Below are 18,658 nucleotides of genomic sequence, written 5' to 3'. Positions count from 1 at the left end.
CAAACTCTTCACGCAGTATCGCATCTCCCATTTCATCCTCATCTAAATCCTCTTCCATTTCCATAATATTGTCCTCAAATACATCGCCCTTGTACAGACCCCCTATATACTCCTTCCACCTTTCTGCTTTCCTTTTTTGCTTAGAATTGGGTTTCCATTTGAGCTCTTGATGTTCATGCAAGTGGTTCTCTTATCTCCAAAGGTCTCTTTAATTTTCCTGTAGGCAGTATCTATCTTACCCCTAGTGAGATAAGCCTCTACATCCTAACATTTGTCCTCTAGCCATGCTTGCTTAGCCAGTTTGCACTTCCTATCGATCTCATTTTTGAGACGTCTGTATTCTTTTTTGCCTGCTTCATTTACTGCATTTTTATACTTTCTCCTTTCATCAATTAAATTCAATATTTCTTCTGTTACCCAAGGATCTCTACTAGCTCTCGTCTTTTTACCTACTTGATCCTCTGCTGCCTTCACTACTTCATCCCTCGGAGCTACCCATTCTTCTTCTACTGTATTTCTTTCCCCCATTCCTGTCAATTGCTCCCTTATGCTCTCCCTGAAACTCTGTACAACCACTGGTTCTTTTAGTTTATCCAGGTCCCATCTCCTTAAATTCCCACCTTTTTGCAGTTTCTTCAGTTTTAAGCTACAGGTCATAACCAATAGATTATGGTCAGAGTCCACATCTGCCCCTGGAAATGTCTTACAATTTAAAACCTGGTTCCTAAATCTCTGTCTTACCATTATATAATCTATCTGAAACCTGTCAGTATATCCAGGCTTCTTCCATGTATACAGCCTTCTTTTATGATTCTTGAACCAAGTGTTACCTATGATTAAGTTGTGCTCCATGCAAAATTCTACCAGGCGGCTTCCTCTTTCATTTCATACCCCCAATCCATATTCACCTACTACGTTTCCTTCTCTCCCTTTTCCTACTACTGAATTCCAGTCATCCATGACCATTAATTTTTTGTCACCCTTCACTATCTGAATAATTTCTTTTATTTCATCGACATCTGCAGAGCTAGTTGGCATATAAACTTGTACTACTGTAGTAGGTGTGGGCTTCGTATCTATCTTGGCCACAATAATGCGTTCACTAAGCTGTTTGTAGTAGCTTACCCGCATTCCTATTTTCCTATTCATTATTAAACCTACTCCTGCATTACCCCTATTTGATTTTGTGTTTATAGCCCTGTAGTCACCTGACCAGAGGTATTTTCCTCCTGCCACCGAACTTCACTAATTCCCACTATATCTACCTTTAACCTGTCCATTTCCCTTTTTAAATTTTCTAACCTACCTGCCCGATTAAGGGATCCGACATTCCACGCTCCGATCCGTAGAACGCCAGTTTTCTTTCTCCTGATAATGACATCCTCTTGAGTAGTCTCTGCCCGGAGATCCGAATGGGGGACTATTTTACCTCCAGAATATTTTACCCAAGAGGATGACATTATCATTTAATCATACAGTAAAGCTTCAGGCCCTAGGGAAAAATTACGGTCGTAGTTTCCCCTTGCTTTCAGCCGTTCGCAGTACCAGCACAGCAAGGCCGTTTTGGTTAATGTTGCATGGCCAGATCAGTCAATCATCCAGACTGTTGCCCCTGCAACTACTGAAAAGGCTGCTGGCCCTCTTCAGGAACCACACATTTGTCTGGCCTCTCAACAGATACCCCTCCGTTGTGGTTGCACCTACGGTACAGCTATCTGTATCGCTGAGGCATGCAAGCCTCCCCACCAACGGCAAGGTTCATGGTTCCTGTTTGGTGGGGGGGGGGGGGGGGGGGGGTATTGTCATACTTTTCCATAATTTGTGTAATGTCCCAGTTTCTCTAATTCTGCAACTATTCCTGCCATTGTCAATACTTATTCTCTGGTTAATTTCACTCACCCTGTTACAATCATTGCTTTAGTTATCCCGCATCTATTATGATGAGAAGATACTACATAATCTTTCTTACCTGTTAATCGTTCGTAAACCCAGTCAACCACATAAACAGCAAATGGTATTCATCCAGTCGGCTTTATTCTACTCAGCTCATATAGCCCCATCACCTTTTGTCTGCAGGAATGTTTATTTCTAGATGTGACAGGGATTTACCTGGCAGGGACATGTGCACTATGCAGGCATTCAAAAATCAGTTTATGATTCAACCAGAAATCAACTTAGAATGTGTCTAAAAATGTTCAAAAACCAACAAGGATGTATTTCAAAATCATATGAATAATCAATAGACCAACGTGCGCTGGATGCTAGGTGCTTTGCAAAACGAGGTTATTTTGCTCAAGAATATGAATTTGCCACACCTCCCCTCCCTCCCTGAAATTGCTGCCCAGTGCAGATACCCCGGTTTCCCCTGCCCCTAGATCTGGGTCTGTTACACATGTTTGAATCTGGCAGCTTAGGTGTGCCAGTAAAATTTGGGTAGCATCTGGTTGCTTGCTGCTATTGCTTATACAGCTAACTGCTACACCCCTGTAGCCAGAAGCAGGAGAAGGTACTACTTATATGCGACTCGACTACCCATGTGCACAAGCTTGCTCGCAAATGCTCTGACAATTCTAATGTAAACGGTTGTGATGTCACACTCATCAGAGGCAATTTGTTGTTATGAAGCACTGCATAGTCTTTCTAAAGCCTTTGATACATTTTGCTGTTGTCACACATGTATGAGCACTGTGTTTTGTTGTTGTATATGTCGCATTTCCTTTGCAACTTAAGTTTTTATTTCGTTTTTGTTACTCTCGTTCATGTTTTTATTGCTCCAGTGTTATTCTGTAGTAGTGAGACACAGTAATATCGTAAATAGTCTTCACAGGTTTGCCACCTAATCACGTGCAAATTCCATGACATTTCTTGGAACAACTGTCTGACATCTTCAAGTGGTTCAACCTCACTGGTGGCTAGGTACGACCAATGGTACCCGTTGTGTCAACGCCCTGAGTTGCTGACGGAGTGTTGACATGCGGATACCATCAGTCGTACCTAGCCACCAGCAGGTTTGAACCACCTGAAGATGTCAGACAGTTCCTCCGAGGAAATATTGAGGAACTTGCACAATGTGATCCGGCGGCAAACCTGTGAAGACTATTTACAACATATCCACAGGGAAAGCTTGAAGAGTCACATCTGCAGTAATATCCTTTGTTAGAGTATTGTTTCTTAGCAGTCAAAGCTAAACAAATTTAACTGAAAACTAAAACAATGGAAAATTCCCAGAATTCTAAAAACTTCCCGGGTTTTTCTCAGTTTTCTCCCAGATGAAAAAATTACCAAGTTTTTCCCAGATCTCCCGGGTTGTATACACCCTGATTACTATGTTGTGTGACACATTCGGATAGCCAAAGTGGTTAAGACAACCACACCCCTTAAGTAGCAAATCTGGGTTGGAATCCCTGTCGAGCACAAATTTTCATCTGCCTCCATTGATTTATTTCAGTTCCCCAATGCAACAAAAAGTCAAACCTTTTTTTGTCAAATATGTGTGTGTATGTTGCTTTGAACTGACACAATGGTGTCTGTTCTTTCAGTCATGCATGTCTGAAAGAACACACACCACGTGTACATAATGTATAATGTAATCCGACGCTAAACTGTTTTGTGTACTTTAACTACAAATGTGAACCCTCAATATTGTCAAATAACGTGTACCATTTGTACATGGATTTGTGCCCTATCTTATTGTAACTTGTACTTTCCATTTATATTCTCAGAGGTTTTGTGTTTCGACACACATTCATGAAACATTCATGAAACCATTACTCTTCTGACTATGAAAGCTTGTGTCACATGTGGTCTCTCAAAACAATGAAGCTTGTCACGACAATGTCCAATCAGCTCACACCAATACTACCACGCCATAACAACAATGGATAAATTCCTTTCCAATCCACTTTAAAAAGATGCAACATTTAAGAAAACATAAAAACCTGTGATATCTTACATATCAGATGAGATAGTATTATCCTGACACTAAGCCCAGTCCCCATTCTTAGGCTGCATTCACACTGCCGGCTGGGCCAAGCCGAGCCTGGCCGGGCCGCCACCCGCTTTGATGTCGAACACATGGTTTCGAATTGAGGTGTTCACACAGGTGGCCGGGCCGCGCCGAGAGCCTATGGAGCAGCACTACAGCTTCTGCAGTACATGCATCACACGTCTCTCTTCTGCTTTCATCACAAGTGTTACTGCAGACGTCTTTTATTTTAAGATGTTACCTCACATTTCATAATCAGTGAGGAAAAATTACGTTTATTATAATGATACATGCGAAATTACTTTTATTTCATTTATTTAATCTATCGTATTTACTTGCATCCCCCCATGAACCATGGACCTTGCCGTTGGTGGGGAGGCTTCCGTACCTCAGCGATACAGATAGCCGCACCGTAGGTGCAACCACAACGGAGGGGTATCTGTTGAGAGGCCAGACAAACGTGTGGTTCCTGAAGAGGGGCAGCAGCCTTTTCAGTAGTTGCAGGGGCAACAGTCTGGATGATTGACTGATCTGGCCTTATGACAATAACCAAAACGGCCTTGCTGTGCTGGAACTGCGAACGGCTGAAAGCAAGGGGAAACTACAGCCGTAATTTTTCCCCGAGGGCCTGCAGCTTTACTGTATGATTAAATGATTATGGCGTCCTCTTGGGTAAAATATTCTGGCAGTAAAATAGTCCCCCATTCGGATCTCCGAGTGGGGACTACTCAGGACGACGTCGTTATCAGGAGAAAGAAAACTGGCATTCTACGGATCGGAGCGTGGAATGTCAGATCCCTTAATCGGGCAGGGAGGTTAGAAAATTTAAAAAGGGAAATGGATAGGTTAAAGTTAGATATAGTGGGAATTAGTGAAGTTCGGTGACAGGAGGATCAAGACTTTTGGTCAGGTGAATACAGGGTCATAAATACAAAATCAAATAGGGGTAATGACTTTCCTCTGGAACGAACTTTAAATGTGTATAGTTCAATAAAGAATTTTTTAGCACGTTTGATGACATGAATGTGTGACTTCAACCATGAAGTTACCTAAGCAAACTTTTGTCATGAAATGTACACAACAATTTCCTCTTTTTCATTTAACAGTAAGTCTCTCAGCTTACTGGAAGCAGTTGTCTGTAACCCGCTGAGATGCAGCAATGTAAATATATTCCTGTCACATACAAACGTTATTAACATAGCAACAAACACACCCAAGTCACAATATTAAGTTAATGAAATGGATAGTTTAAAATAACGCATACGTCATTCATAACTGCCTGTGTACCTCATCAGTCTCTGGTTCAAGTGTTCCACTTAACCTGGAACCAGGAGAACAAAATCAGTTCTGAGGAGAGAAAACACACACACACACACACACACACACACACACACACAGACAGACAGACACTGTGAACAAGGCTGGTCTTCTCAGTCTTTCCTGTCTTCTGCTGGAAAGATCCAAATATGAACTTGAGGGCCCAGATGACAGGCATCAGCTCTTCCAATGTACACCACAATCTGCTGAAGGTTGCACATTGCTCTCTGTATGACTGCTGGAACAGCCTCTTCAACACACTGGAAGAGGTCTCCAAACATACACTGAGTGCAAAAGACGATCCATCCCATTTTCCACTAACCCTTCCCTAAGCATTTGCTACCCCCCCCCCCCCCACCCCCACCCCCAGCTCAGCAAACAAGGCACGCTATAGGTGATGTCCACTGACAACTTCTCTCAAGAATTGTGTGTTTAACATTTCCACATAATTAAGTCTAGAAACTCTTTTACAAGTGTGATGTTTTAGTCTGGTAAAAAAACATTACACACATGGTAGTATGAAGCACGGGGCTCGCAGCTCTGCTTTTGAATGTGAAGACATCTTTACCAAGCATTACTTTCAGATGTTTGATAAACTGCACATACACAACACACAGTATGGAGTAGTAGTATTCTGCAATTGGTGGTCCGTTTAGAGCCCCCCCCCCCCCCCTTCCCCACGACACACACACACACACACACACACACACACACACACACACACACACAACCAATTGCTCTATTGCTTATTGCTCTCTTTGAAAGCCAATGTCAGTCAATGAAATCAATAAACAATATCCATTAGTTTCCAGTTATGTGACAAGTCAATGTAGGATTCAGTGACATTTCTTTAAAAGATTTTCAAATTAGTACACAGTAGCCTTTTGTATAGATATCTTTATTCTACGGTAATTTTATTCAACAAAACAATAAAATACATGTATTTTGGAAATAGAAAACTTACAATTTTAATTTTTTGTATGTTTTTTACACAGTATCATTTTATACAATCCATATAACTGGATAATCAGTCTTTCAATAATTATATTTACAAAGACAACAACATTAACACAGGTTAGAAAAAGACCCTGTTGCACATTACTAAGATTACTTTCATTTCAGTTTTCAAGCACTGCCCATGATAGAGAAAATGCTGGATGAGTACCTAATAAATATTTCTTTGAAGTGAGATTATTAATTCAATATGAATGACACAAACAAATGAAAAGTATGTCCAACAACCAATACTCTAAGCACATACTGCATAGATATGGTTCTTCTGGGGGACTGATTGAATCTGCTGTAAAAAAGTGTTGCAAATAAAAATATATTTGACCTGATTATATTTACCTGAGAATGGCACAGTGTTCTTGTGCAAAGATTTTGAGCACAAAGTTTATACCCGTACACAGTGCTTGCATTTGATAGTTTCACAAATTTTACATCAATAACATGTTATTCACGTTTTTTGTATTTTAATAAAACCAGATGTATTGGAAAAGTATTTAGCATTTGCTTCATTAATCTTCTTTTCCGCTGCTTGTGGATTAACAATTTCAAGACCCTGGAAACAAAAATGGATGTAAATATAAAATTTATGGTCAGTCCTCATCTTCGTCCCAGCTCTTTCATTCACATAATCTGCTTTACTATTTTATTATACTTTTGAAATAGTCTGTTACACTTTCATCCTCTCTTTTTACTATTAAATTCAGTCTACATAATAATTACTGCGTTTTTATGTGAAAACTGATGCTGACACAAATGTGTTCTTCATGACATAAAAATTACTGACACAAATACTGAAAAACTACAAAATTTGAAAGATAGCTGCATCCTATGACCATTGAATTTAAGCAACATTAGGGAAACAGCAGAAATTTTTCACAAAATTTGAGAGAAACAGATTTAGAATCGTACAAAACATCAGTGCTGTATGAAGGCCACTGTGTGAAGTTTCATACGTAGAAAGAAGCCATTAAGTCTTATTTACCTGGAGTGGTGTGAAAGCCACACTAGAGGCTGTACCCGACACTTGCTTTTTCACAGTTGTACTTCCTCCCCAAACTTGTTGCTGCTTTTGCAGATTCTTTTGTAATGTCTTGGAAATGCGTACTTTGGTTTTCTCATCAACCTGGGGTAACCTGATACGACCTGTTCCAGTTTTACCAATTGTTCCTCTGGTATAGCCAAGATCTTCTTGGTAGGCATCATCCTCAATCTAAAAACAAAATAACAGAATCCTCTACAACAATTATAAAGGAGGCCTGCTTTTAAAATCCAATGTTCTGGCTGCATTAAGATTATTAAAAGTATAGGTTCTTTGTAAATCACAAACATCATAAAATTACTAGCATTGTATCCATTATCAAAAGTTCTTGGACTTGCATGAAATAAAGTAAAATGCCTGACAAACACATTTTGTGGTTTACAAAGATAAATTGGAATTTAACTTTTATAGAAATCTCACATACATAAATTGACCTGAGATTTCATCCTATTGTTTTTCAGAGATCATAGTGTAGGTAGAGAGAGGTGGGTGAGCAGTAAGTAAAATGTTCAATAAAGAAAACCTTTTAAAGGCTTGTATCCACTAGTAAGTAAACTTCCGCAAGTCACTTACAAAAGCCACTGCCGCAGGTTGCTTTCATGTGGAAACATCCCCAAGCAAGTCTACTTCTGCACGGTCAGGCAATTTGCAGAAGTAGCTTCTTTGAGTGCATCTTGCTGAGCATGAAAGTAGGTGGGAGTTTTTTCAAACTTGCAGAAATTTTGTATGTTCAATGCCAGTACAAAAATGTCAGTGCCAAACAGGACAGTGGGGCAAAGACAGATGGGTCCAAACAAATTACCACTGGAACCCCTAAATATAATTATTTGGCCACCACAGCTAAGAAAGTGTGAAACGAATATACCAATTACTCTGTGATTCTTCAGTTTCTCACACTGCATTTGTTGACGGAAAACTCCACAGGTGTACTGCCAATTCATAGGTCCAGTGGACACAATATTTCGGTGATCAGATGTGTCGCCATCATCAGGTGTGCTGACGAACTGAGCTCCTAAAGGCGGGCCAGCCAACTAATATCCCCTACCCTCACAAGTCATTCTGTCCATGCTTTGGGCCTGCAGTTGCTCGTCAGCAGTTGCGGTGACACTAGTATTGGCATCTATGATAGCGTTGACATAAGTCCTCTGTCCACCCTAGTCATCAGATCATTTTGCTTGTTGCGAGTCTTCTTAATTAAATTCAGGTTAGATTTCCAAGTCTTGCTAAGATTATAGCCACAATCTTGGTTGATGAAATTGTCCCTGGTGCGACCTTCTATTGTATCTCTAATGATGATGTCCCAGTATTTGAAAGTCTGTGCCGAAATCTTGGTATGTACATAATCCATTGTGTGATTCTTGAACAAACAGTGTTCTACAACAGCTGACTCGTTGGGATATGTCAGTTGAGTGTGCCTCTTGTGTTCTCGGCAACGATCTTTGACTGTGTTCAACATATGTCTTTGCACGGTGACATGGAATCTGGTATACGCCCTCCTTCTGAAAACAGAGATCATCTTTGACACTTTCCAGTAATGCTCATATTTTAGTGGGTGGGCAAAAGACATTTTCACTTGATTCTTCAATATGTATCTGATTTTTCCCCAATAGAGCGCCAATGTACGGTGTAAAAACAGTGGCTGCCCCTTCCTCCGCAACTTCTGCTGCTTCCACAGGTTGTACTGTTGTTGTGGGGCAGAGAGAGTGCTTAATGTCCCATTCCGGGTACTCTTTTTGCCTGAACACAGTTCTGAGGTACTGAGGTGTTCCACCTTCTGGGCAAACCCTCTTCGTCTGAAATGGTGCGCAACCTGTGTACTAGTATTTTTAGTACCCAATTCCTTTGCAAAGGGTGGTGGCAGCTGTCTGCAAGCAAATACGGGTCAGTGAAAATTTTCTTTCAACACATATTGTGGCTCACGATACCATCAGCTCTTCTCTTGACCATAATGTCCAGGAATGGTAATATTTCTTCTACTTTGTTGTCCACAGTGAATTTGATATTGCGGTGTATGGAGTTCATATGTGTAAGGAAGTAAAGGAGTTTGTCTCTTTCATGGGGACAGATGATAAATGTGTCGGCCACGTAACAGAAAAAACACACTGATTTCCATTTAGATGATGCTGGGGCCTCCACCTCAAAGTACTCCATAAAAAATTTGCTACCCAGGAGAGAGTGGGGTTCCCATTGCGATTCCTTCCGTCTCTTCATAGAATTCACCATTAAACAGAAAATGAGTGGAGGTTAGGACATGCCTGAAAAGACTGGCGGTTGTCTTGTCAAATTTCTGACCAATAAGCTCTAGTGCCTCTCACAGAGGTATCCTGGTGAATAATGAAAGAACTTCAAAACTCACCAGAATACCTGAGTTTTTCCTGGAAGTTGTGGAGGCATTTTACAAAATCCACAGATTTGCGTACATGATAAATGCATTTACCAACATAAGGGCTCAGTGTTTCTGTCATGTATTTTACTAGCAAATAATGTTAGTGTCATAATGTTGCTGATAGAGGTGCAATGGCATCTCATCTTCGTGAACTTTGGGTAGTACATAAAGTCTTGGCAGTACAGATCCTTGAGATAACAGTTTTTTTGGTGAGCCCCTCTAATAATTCTGTGTCCTAGGATAATTGTGCACCCTTTAGAAGAGTCCTAGTCCTGTTCTCCACATTCTTTGTAGGGTCAACTTTGATATCCCTTTAGCAATCATCATCTAGCAGATTCTGTATTTCCTCATTGTTGTCCTTGTGGGAAAGAACAGCAGTAGCGCTGCCTTTGTCAGGCGATATGACAAGAATCTCAGGACATTCTCTTAGGTCCCAAATAGCTGCCCTCTCTTGCAGGTAATGTTCGATTTTGTAGGCTTAGTTCTTGTCAGAGCATGGCAGGTTTCACAACATACTACTTCAGCTGTTTCAGGTGGTAGTCACACCACAACTTGTTCAACTGCACTGATGATATCTGAGACTGGTTTGAGCTTAGGGGTGCAAGCAAAGTTAAGTCCCTTCTCCAGAACTCAAACTGCATGACTCAGTTCCACGTCAAACAGATTGGTGACCATCTTGCACAGGGACTCCAGTGATGGTTTGTCAAAGAGACTAGGAGAATTTTGATATCTGATATCTTGTGATCTTCCTTTGGGATGAACTGGCTGCCACCTAGGTAACGACTAATTCAATCCCACCTAAAGAAATTAAAATTATTGGCCGGTTTTAAATGTAGTCTAAATAGTTCCTCGGAGTTGCACTCCAGGCTCTGATGGGTAAAGCGCACTCTCCCACATACCAAAGCAAGGCTGGCCTGCTTCTTAATTCTACTGGCTGCTGCAGGATAGATGTTACGGGGGAAGGGGCAGCCACTGCCTTTCTACCGTACACTAGCACAGTATCGGGGAAAAAAAATCAGACGCATACTGAAGAAGCACCAAGTAAAAACTATCTTTTGCCTACCCAATAAAACACAAGCATTACTGGCAAGTGTCAAAGATGATCTCAGTTTATGGAAGACCAGCATCTAACAGATTCCATGGGAAAATACGAATTGTGCAGAGTGTGTGCAGCATGTAAGATCGTTGCTGAGAACAACAGAGGTACACTCAACTGATGAACATACCAGGATCTTGGCACAGATTTCCAAATGCTGGGACATTGTTAGAGAGACCATAGAAATTCACACAAGGGGCATCACATCAACTGAGACTGTGCCTATAATCTTAGCAAGACTTGGAAACCAACACTGAGTTTAATTGAGAAGACACTTCGCAAACAAAACGATCTAGCAACCAGAGATGCCTAGCTAGTGGCTCTGCGACAACCTATGAGTGGCCATGGGTGCAAATAGTTTCATCCAGTTTCACCCGAAGGGAGAGTGGCACTGGAAACATCTTTAAATTTTAGCTGGTTTTTTAATGATACCTGAAACATAAATAATAAATATTGTTTCAAAAACTGAAGAGCAATTAAAAAGTCATCTCTTTGTGATGTAGCCTGTCACATTTTTGTATTCTGCTTTTGAATATTTGATTCTACAACAGTACAGAGATGTTTGAAACTAGCTTATGACGTTCTCAGGAAGTTTTTAGTCTGAGTGATGTTCTCAGTAGTGTTTCTTGATAATAAAGTATGTATGCCTATGTATTTATTTCTTCCCATGAACATATTTTTTTCCTTAACTTTGTTTTTTGTGGCAATTTTGCTTCAATAATAATAATAATAATAATAATAATAATAATAATAATAATACAACAGTGACGGCTGCTCTGTTTTTAACCAAGACACTGTAAACATCAATTTACTTGTTTCATGATGCAACTACAGTGGAAACTGTTCAGCAAAGTACTTGTAGCAAGTTAATTTCATGAAGTTGCTGAAGTGACTTGTAGCAGTAACATGCAAAAATTTTTGTTCTAATGTAAATACCTCAGCAAGCACTTGCAGAAGTTAGTTGGTAGTGGACAAATACTGTAAGTGTTATGATATTGAAGTAACCATTTTTAAACAGAACAATATGATTTATTTAATACCAAGTGCAAGCTCTTCGAACGAAAATGCAGGGAATGCTCACAAGGCCTTAAAATGCAGTCAGGCAGTCTTACGCCTATCTACTGTGCCCATAAACCTTCCTCATGTAGCCTTCAAACATACACAGAAAAACGTGGTGGGGACTTTTCTTTATGTTTAGATAATTGCTCATTTCTATACTGCCACTTATCAAAAACCCTATTTTGATATATTTATTTATGAATTATTAGATGTGTGTACATTGTGGGAAGACAGGCCAATAATTTGTAGTAACTGAGCTCTTTTCCTATGCCTCTAAGATCAACTGTCCGAAATCTAGATACTTTGGACAAATAGTGAAACTGCACCAACAAGTGAAGATCATTGGAGTAAGATAATGCAATGGTAAAGTGGTAGACAGATTTTTGTAACTACATATTGTTGCAAGAATTTATATTTTAACAAAATATATCATTCTATAAACTGGCATTCTCCAACACTATTTTCACTGCATGAAATGTTTAAATGTAATCAACTCTTAAGGCAGTCTCAACCATTTTGGAAGCTCTTTCAGAAGCACATTTGTAATCCAGTTTCTCATTTGATATTATTTCATGTGCAAAAAGCAACTTACATCTGCTTCATGACACTGCTCACTATAGCAATTAATAGTGTAGGCAGAAAGTTCCTACCTCTCCTCCCAACTCTGATAATGGAAAACAATGTGTGTAGACAGTAAAATCAGAAATGTGCCTTACCACTTACAGCTCCAGCCCTGCCATAACCATACCTCACTTCATGAAATGAACAATTATAGAATACATTTAAGGTATCTGAGAAATGAAAACTGAGAAGATTGTTTTTGCTCAAGGCAGAGACACGAGATTATTTCAGTATGCATTACATAAATTACTTCCAAACTCTGGAGATACTGACTGAAATACAACCACTAAAATTTGCATTAAATTGGATAAACATTTGTGCAAAAAATGTCATATGTTTATTCAATTGTCAATTGTAATATAAAACAGTTCTCTGTGCTTAAGAGTATGACATGCTATAAGAGAACTAAATACAATCTGCCTAAAAATTTTAACTGTTCAGAAAGTAGAATAAGAAATACAGAAAGTAGACTAATTAAATTAGTGACAACAGAGATTTTATAAAATTTCATGAGGTCTATCACAAAACACATTTCACATGTACCACACTAAAAACTATACATACATCGGCGAAGTTAAGCCTGTTTGCTTGCTTTCGAAATTCAGTCATGGCATATCGTTCTTTCATCTTCCGAACCCTCTTACCACCTCGTTTCTTTCTACCAGCATCAATAGGTTTTGGAAGAGGCTTCACAAATTTCACTGGTGGAGGTTCCTATGGAATTGAAAAAAATATGAAATAACTCGAATGAATAATATTAGTGACTGCATCACTAATCAAATGTTATATCATAAGTAAAAAGCAGTGAAAATTATGAGCTGCAAATGTAGATTAACATACAGAGAACAACTGTTATTGACTTTATTTTCGAACACTTTTTTTTTTTTTTTTTTTTTTTTTAAAAAAAGCATAATTTAAAGGGGGGGGGGGGGAGGAGGAGGGAATATCACAGCAGATATTTGGCGAAAAGAATTGAAAATCATAAGGTGTGAGGTCTTCCTTGCATTCACTTTTGTCAGTCAGTGTGGGGACATATCTTGGAAACAGCATTAACAACAGTAGATTAAGTACTTTGACTTGCACGCACTAGTGCACCTTGAGAATGTTGTTCAAAAATGTTTCTGGGGCATGCAGTTCTTCTCCTTTTGGGATGAGAAAGTAATCATACAGGGGCAAATCTTAAAAGAAATTTTCATATGAATATATTTTGGTAGAGGTCTGCTGAAAAAAATGCTTGTATTCTGTGATCAAGTGAGGGATTCATGTTAAACATTATCCTATCAAGGCTCGTATTTTGTTGCTCTTCTCCTACATATTCTTGAAAAGTTTGAGATGATGTGCTCCAACATAAGATTTTCTATTACAGCCTTATTCTTTTTTATGTGATTATTGATTACAGCTGAGAAAAAGTCCATTATTCTGCCTGAACTCGAGCTCTTTACTGTTCAGGATGAGCATCATCAGGGAATTTCCTAAGCATGACTGCTTCTTTGTCTGTGAAACTGATACAGATACATTTTGTTACCTGTTATGATGTTGACCATCAAACTTTACCAGCCAGAATTAAATACAGCAGGTATCAATTGACAGAACTCACAATTATGAGCAGTTTCTTCCTAGATTGTAGTGGTGTCCAAATCCTTCCCAGCAAGGAGACTCATGTAAGATCTTGCTTCAAAGTGCAGCAGTTATACTCTTTCTTCTTGAAACACAAAACACATTTTCTCCAGCAATGACTGCTGCTATGTAGCCAGAAAACTACATTATTAGAGGTAAATCTTTGCATACCTGAATTTATTGAGCTAACAAATGACTATCTGTGATCATGAAAAGAGAATCCCCAATATCAATGACAAAAGTTCAAGTCACTGATTTTCCCTGAACCCACTCTCAAATCACAAGCAACCATCACTTAAAAATGCTGTCTCCCAATCCCATGGCTACCAATAACTAAGTGCAGTGCTCTGCAAAGCACCTATGTTTAAGAAATATTACTCAAGTTAAGCTGTGAACTGCAGAACAAAAGGTAATTTATTTTCAGTTGGGATTACATAAAATTACCTTTATCTTCACATATAAAAGGAAATGCCATGACTAACTTGACTGACTTATCACCTAGCCCAAACCGCTAAGGATAGAAACCTGAAATTTGGAGATGGCGTTGGTCTTCTAGTGTAGGCATTATTTAAGAATGGATTTTTCAAAATTGCACCACTATGGGGGTGAAATACGGGTTGAAAGATTTTTTGAAAATATATCATTATCAAGGCACCTTTGAAGTTAGAATTACAAAAATCAGTATTTGGTTTCTTGGTCAGAAATATCAGTATGAGCATTTTTTGGAATGTTAACACTGTGGGGGGTGAAAGTTTTTCTTGGAATAAAAGAAAGATTATTACAGAGCTACTAAAGCGTTTTTAAAGCTACATATATGAAAATTGGTATTTTACTTCTTGGTTAGTAATAAAAATAAATAAAAAAAATCGAGTTTCCATGTCTTTGGAAATTCAGTCTCTATGAAGGTGAAATAAGGGCATCAACTCGTGGTCTTGTGGTAGCAGTCTCGCTTCCTGTGCACGGGGTTCCAGGTTCGATTCCCGGAGAGGTCAGGGATTTTCTCTGCCTTGAGATGACTGGGTGTTATGTGTCCATCATCATCAAACTCCCCTGCATGGGGTCTCCCAGCCAACAATGCCATACAATCATTTCATTTCATTTCAGGGGCATGAAAATTTGTATGAAAATAATTTGTTATATTACAACATTTTTAAATTGGAATCTATGAAAACTGGTATTTGACTTCCAAAGAATTATACATTAGGGGCACGAAAGTTTTTATGCAAGAACCCAAATGCAGGATTGATGAAGGACTGACTCCGGCTATCAGAATTGCTGTTTGGCCAGATATACATTTGGAAATAACCATACATCTATGGCCTTAATAAGTGTCAAAAGTTTAGAACATGTTGCAATTTGTGAATAATGTAAAAAATTTGATTAAAAGCTGTGAAGGCTATGCAGTCTACGTGAGTGGAGGAACGGGCACTAAGCTAGATTATTTTAAAAATAGGGACAAATGCCACATACTTGTTAAGCTGTTGACATTTTTTCTATAGTGAAGTAGACTTTGAAATTGACTCTCCAAAATAATGACAGTAGTAGTTAAATGTTGCAAAACTTACAGTCAGTTTGTCCAGCTTTTTTTCAATTTCTTCTCTAAACTGCTTGCCAATGTGACCATCTGCACTTATATGACAAGCATCGACACGTGCTGCTAATGTGCTTTTAGCAGCTACTAGCCTCGCTGCTTTGCGCCTGAGATCCTGAAATCATATAATTTAATATTTTAAGAAAGTCACAAGCCTTAAGTGGAATACTGAAAAGTTATTATTTCCAAATTATCCAGCACAAAAATATTCTTAGTTAATTACAGTGTTAAATAATGATATGCATGTTTGAAATTTACAGTTCAGTATCAGGGTTTCTAAAAAGAAATACATTATGGTAGACCCCAAGCAGAAACACAGAATTTTAGATAAACTGAACTGAGGTTCTTAGCAGAAAGCCACTGCTGCTGAGTACAATGTTTGACAAACAATGATGTATGACATCAAAAAGAAAGATGTCACTCTACAGCATACAACACAAATGGAGAGCAAGTTGGGAAAAGAGAGAGTTAAAGCAAATGGATGAGAGTGAAGAACTGGACGTAGCTGTTTACAGATGATTCATACAAAACAGCAAAGGAATTCCTGTCAGTGTCTCAATAATACAGGAAAAATCAGTTGCATTTAACAAATGACTTGTTAGTAACTTGTTTGCAGCAAGCGAGATGTGGCTATCAAACTGAAAAACACGACGGTGGTGTTGCAGCAGATGACATTCACTGGGGAAAGTCGCTCAGCTAATGAAAAAGATGCAAAAGAGTTGGCACAGGTGAGATGGGAGATAGAGGCAGAAGATTTAACATGATGCCTTGTACAATGCTGATGAAACTGGCTTCTTTTTCAAGAAGTTTCCTCCAAAACACTAGATGTGAAGAATAAGAAGGAAGCTCATGGGTTTAAACAACAGAAACAGAAAGTTAACATTAATGGTGTGTTGTACCGCAAATGGCACTTATAAACCACCACTTACAGTGACACAGAAATCTCAAAATCCACACTGTTCTCAACAAAGCAACAGAAATATATGAGGTGTGATCGAAAAGGAAGGTGACTTTATACTTTTATGAAAAAATATTTATTTATTCATCAATATTCATGATGTCCCGTTCAAAGTAATTCCCCTCAGATACAACACACTTGTGCCAACACTTCTTCCAATCCTCAAATCACTTCCCATAAGCAGTTTTGGTACAGCATTTAATGCTTCCAGCGATGTAGTTCTTATTCCCTCAATCATTGAACATCTTCGTCCTTTCATAGGCCTCTTCAGTTTTGGGAACAGGAAAAAGTCAAAGGGGAAGCAAATCCGGTGGATATGGTGGCTGACACACGAGTGTCATGTTGTTTTTGGCCAAACAATCTCTCACAAGCAACGATGAACGAGCAGGTGCATCGTCGTGATGCAAAAGCCATGAATTGTTTTCCACAATTCAGGACTTTTTTTGCGTATTGCTTCTTGTATATCACACATAATGTCAAGAATATTCCTTATTAAACGTATGACCTCGAGGCAAAAATTCATGATGCATTATGCCACGGTAATAAAAAACAGTGAGCAAAACTTTGACACACTTTTTTCAGTCTTGGCTCTCCAGGATGCTTGCATTGGGACAACTGGGCTTTGATTTCGACATCACTGCTGTAAACCTGTGTTACCTCACCAGTTATGACCCTTTTGACCAAATCAGGATAACTGAAACCACGCAAGAGTGCCTGAGCGATGGTCATGTGACGGTTCTTCTGATCAAAATTGAAAAGGTATGGAACAAACTTCGCTGACACATGTATCATGACCAAAACATCCGAAAATATTGCATGACACAAGCCAACTGATATGCCAACATCCTCAGCAACTTCCCTTATAGTAATTCGACAATCTTCCAAAACAATTTCCTCACAGCTTTGACGTTATCTGTTGTTGATGTGCTGGGACATCCAGAGCGAGGTCCACCATTGGCATTTTCTCGGCCATCTTGGAAAAGGTTGTACCAGTGATATACTTTTTTTTTTTAACATTTCAAGTTTTTTAGAGCATTTGGTTCAATTTTTCACACAAAATTTGATGCAAATCCTTTGCTCCATTTTTTACAATAACCGAAAATTGCCAAGCACACTAAAACACGTTAACCTTTCTATCTGTCAAAACAAACGAAGTATGCTGAACACTTGAAGCTGTGAACATATGTTTGGGACATGTGCACTAACTTAACAAAAATGAAAAGATGTATAATCAAATGTATGTTGCCCTGCAATTTGGTGTCACCTTACTTTTTGAACAGCCCTCATATCACCAGTGCAACACTGTGCTCAGAAGAAAGTGTGGATGGACAGAGAAATGGTCTCTTGGTGGTTCCAAGAAACATTTCTACCAGCTGTAAGAAAAGAGGCAAAAAATAAAAAAAACTTCAACTGAAAGCTATATTAATAACTGACAATAAAAAAAATGTCATGTGACAAGGGCCTCCCATCGGGTAGACTGCTCGCCTGGTGCAAGTCTTTCGATTTGACGCCACTTCGGCGACTTGCGCTTCGATGGGAATGAAATAATGATGATTAGGACAACACAACACTCAGTCCCTGAGCAGCGAAATGCTGCCTCACCATCCTTCTGATGTGGCTCTAAAGACCGCTTTTATACAAGCATTCATTCTTGCACACAATGTCATATCCATGATTCAGCCAGGTAATTTTGGAAACAATTAAATGTAATTGCCAATGTGCAGTTTGTTGAACTAATGTGAAAAGAACTCTACCAAGGTTATGTTGAAAGTGAGGAATGCACTCAACTTATGTGATGTGTTCCAAAGAGCAGAAGTATGGGATAAAGTAGAGAATGCTAACATACTGAAGAGATGAAAAAAATGTGCCCATCCATTGTTTCAGAGCTGAAGGTAGTACTGAATGACACTGATGAGTCCATCAATTTGGAAACATAAATTGCTGGTACTTTGTATATTGACATGTTCCACAAGCTACA

General features: G+C 39.0%; 1 protein-coding gene across 3 annotated transcripts in view; it reads right to left on the bottom strand.

Annotated features, from left to right (window-relative positions):
• Window positions 1-6,183: 6,183 nt before the first annotated feature.
• LOC126355114 (U4/U6 small nuclear ribonucleoprotein Prp31) overlaps window positions 6,184-18,658 on the bottom strand; it is a 65,878-nt gene continuing 53,403 nt past the window's right edge. For all 3 annotated transcript variants that reach the window (XM_050005305.1, XM_050005302.1, XM_050005313.1), the window contains exons 7-10: window positions 15,697-15,837; window positions 13,079-13,228; window positions 7,296-7,523; window positions 6,184-6,866 (exon numbers count right to left, since the gene is read on the bottom strand). In XM_050005305.1, coding sequence (XP_049861262.1) covers window positions 6,762-6,866; window positions 7,296-7,523; window positions 13,079-13,228; window positions 15,697-15,837 — 624 coding nt within the window. In that variant the 3' untranslated portion in view covers window positions 6,184-6,761. The remainder of the gene's footprint in view (window positions 6,867-7,295; window positions 7,524-13,078; window positions 13,229-15,696; window positions 15,838-18,658) is intronic.

The sequence above is a fragment of the Schistocerca gregaria genome, chromosome 1 (assembly GCF_023897955.1).
Source record: "Schistocerca gregaria isolate iqSchGreg1 chromosome 1, iqSchGreg1.2, whole genome shotgun sequence".
Taxonomy (NCBI): domain Eukaryota; kingdom Metazoa; phylum Arthropoda; class Insecta; order Orthoptera; family Acrididae; genus Schistocerca; species Schistocerca gregaria.
Note: the sequence above shows the minus strand (reverse complement) of the source record. Positions and strands in the feature narration are given on the sequence as shown.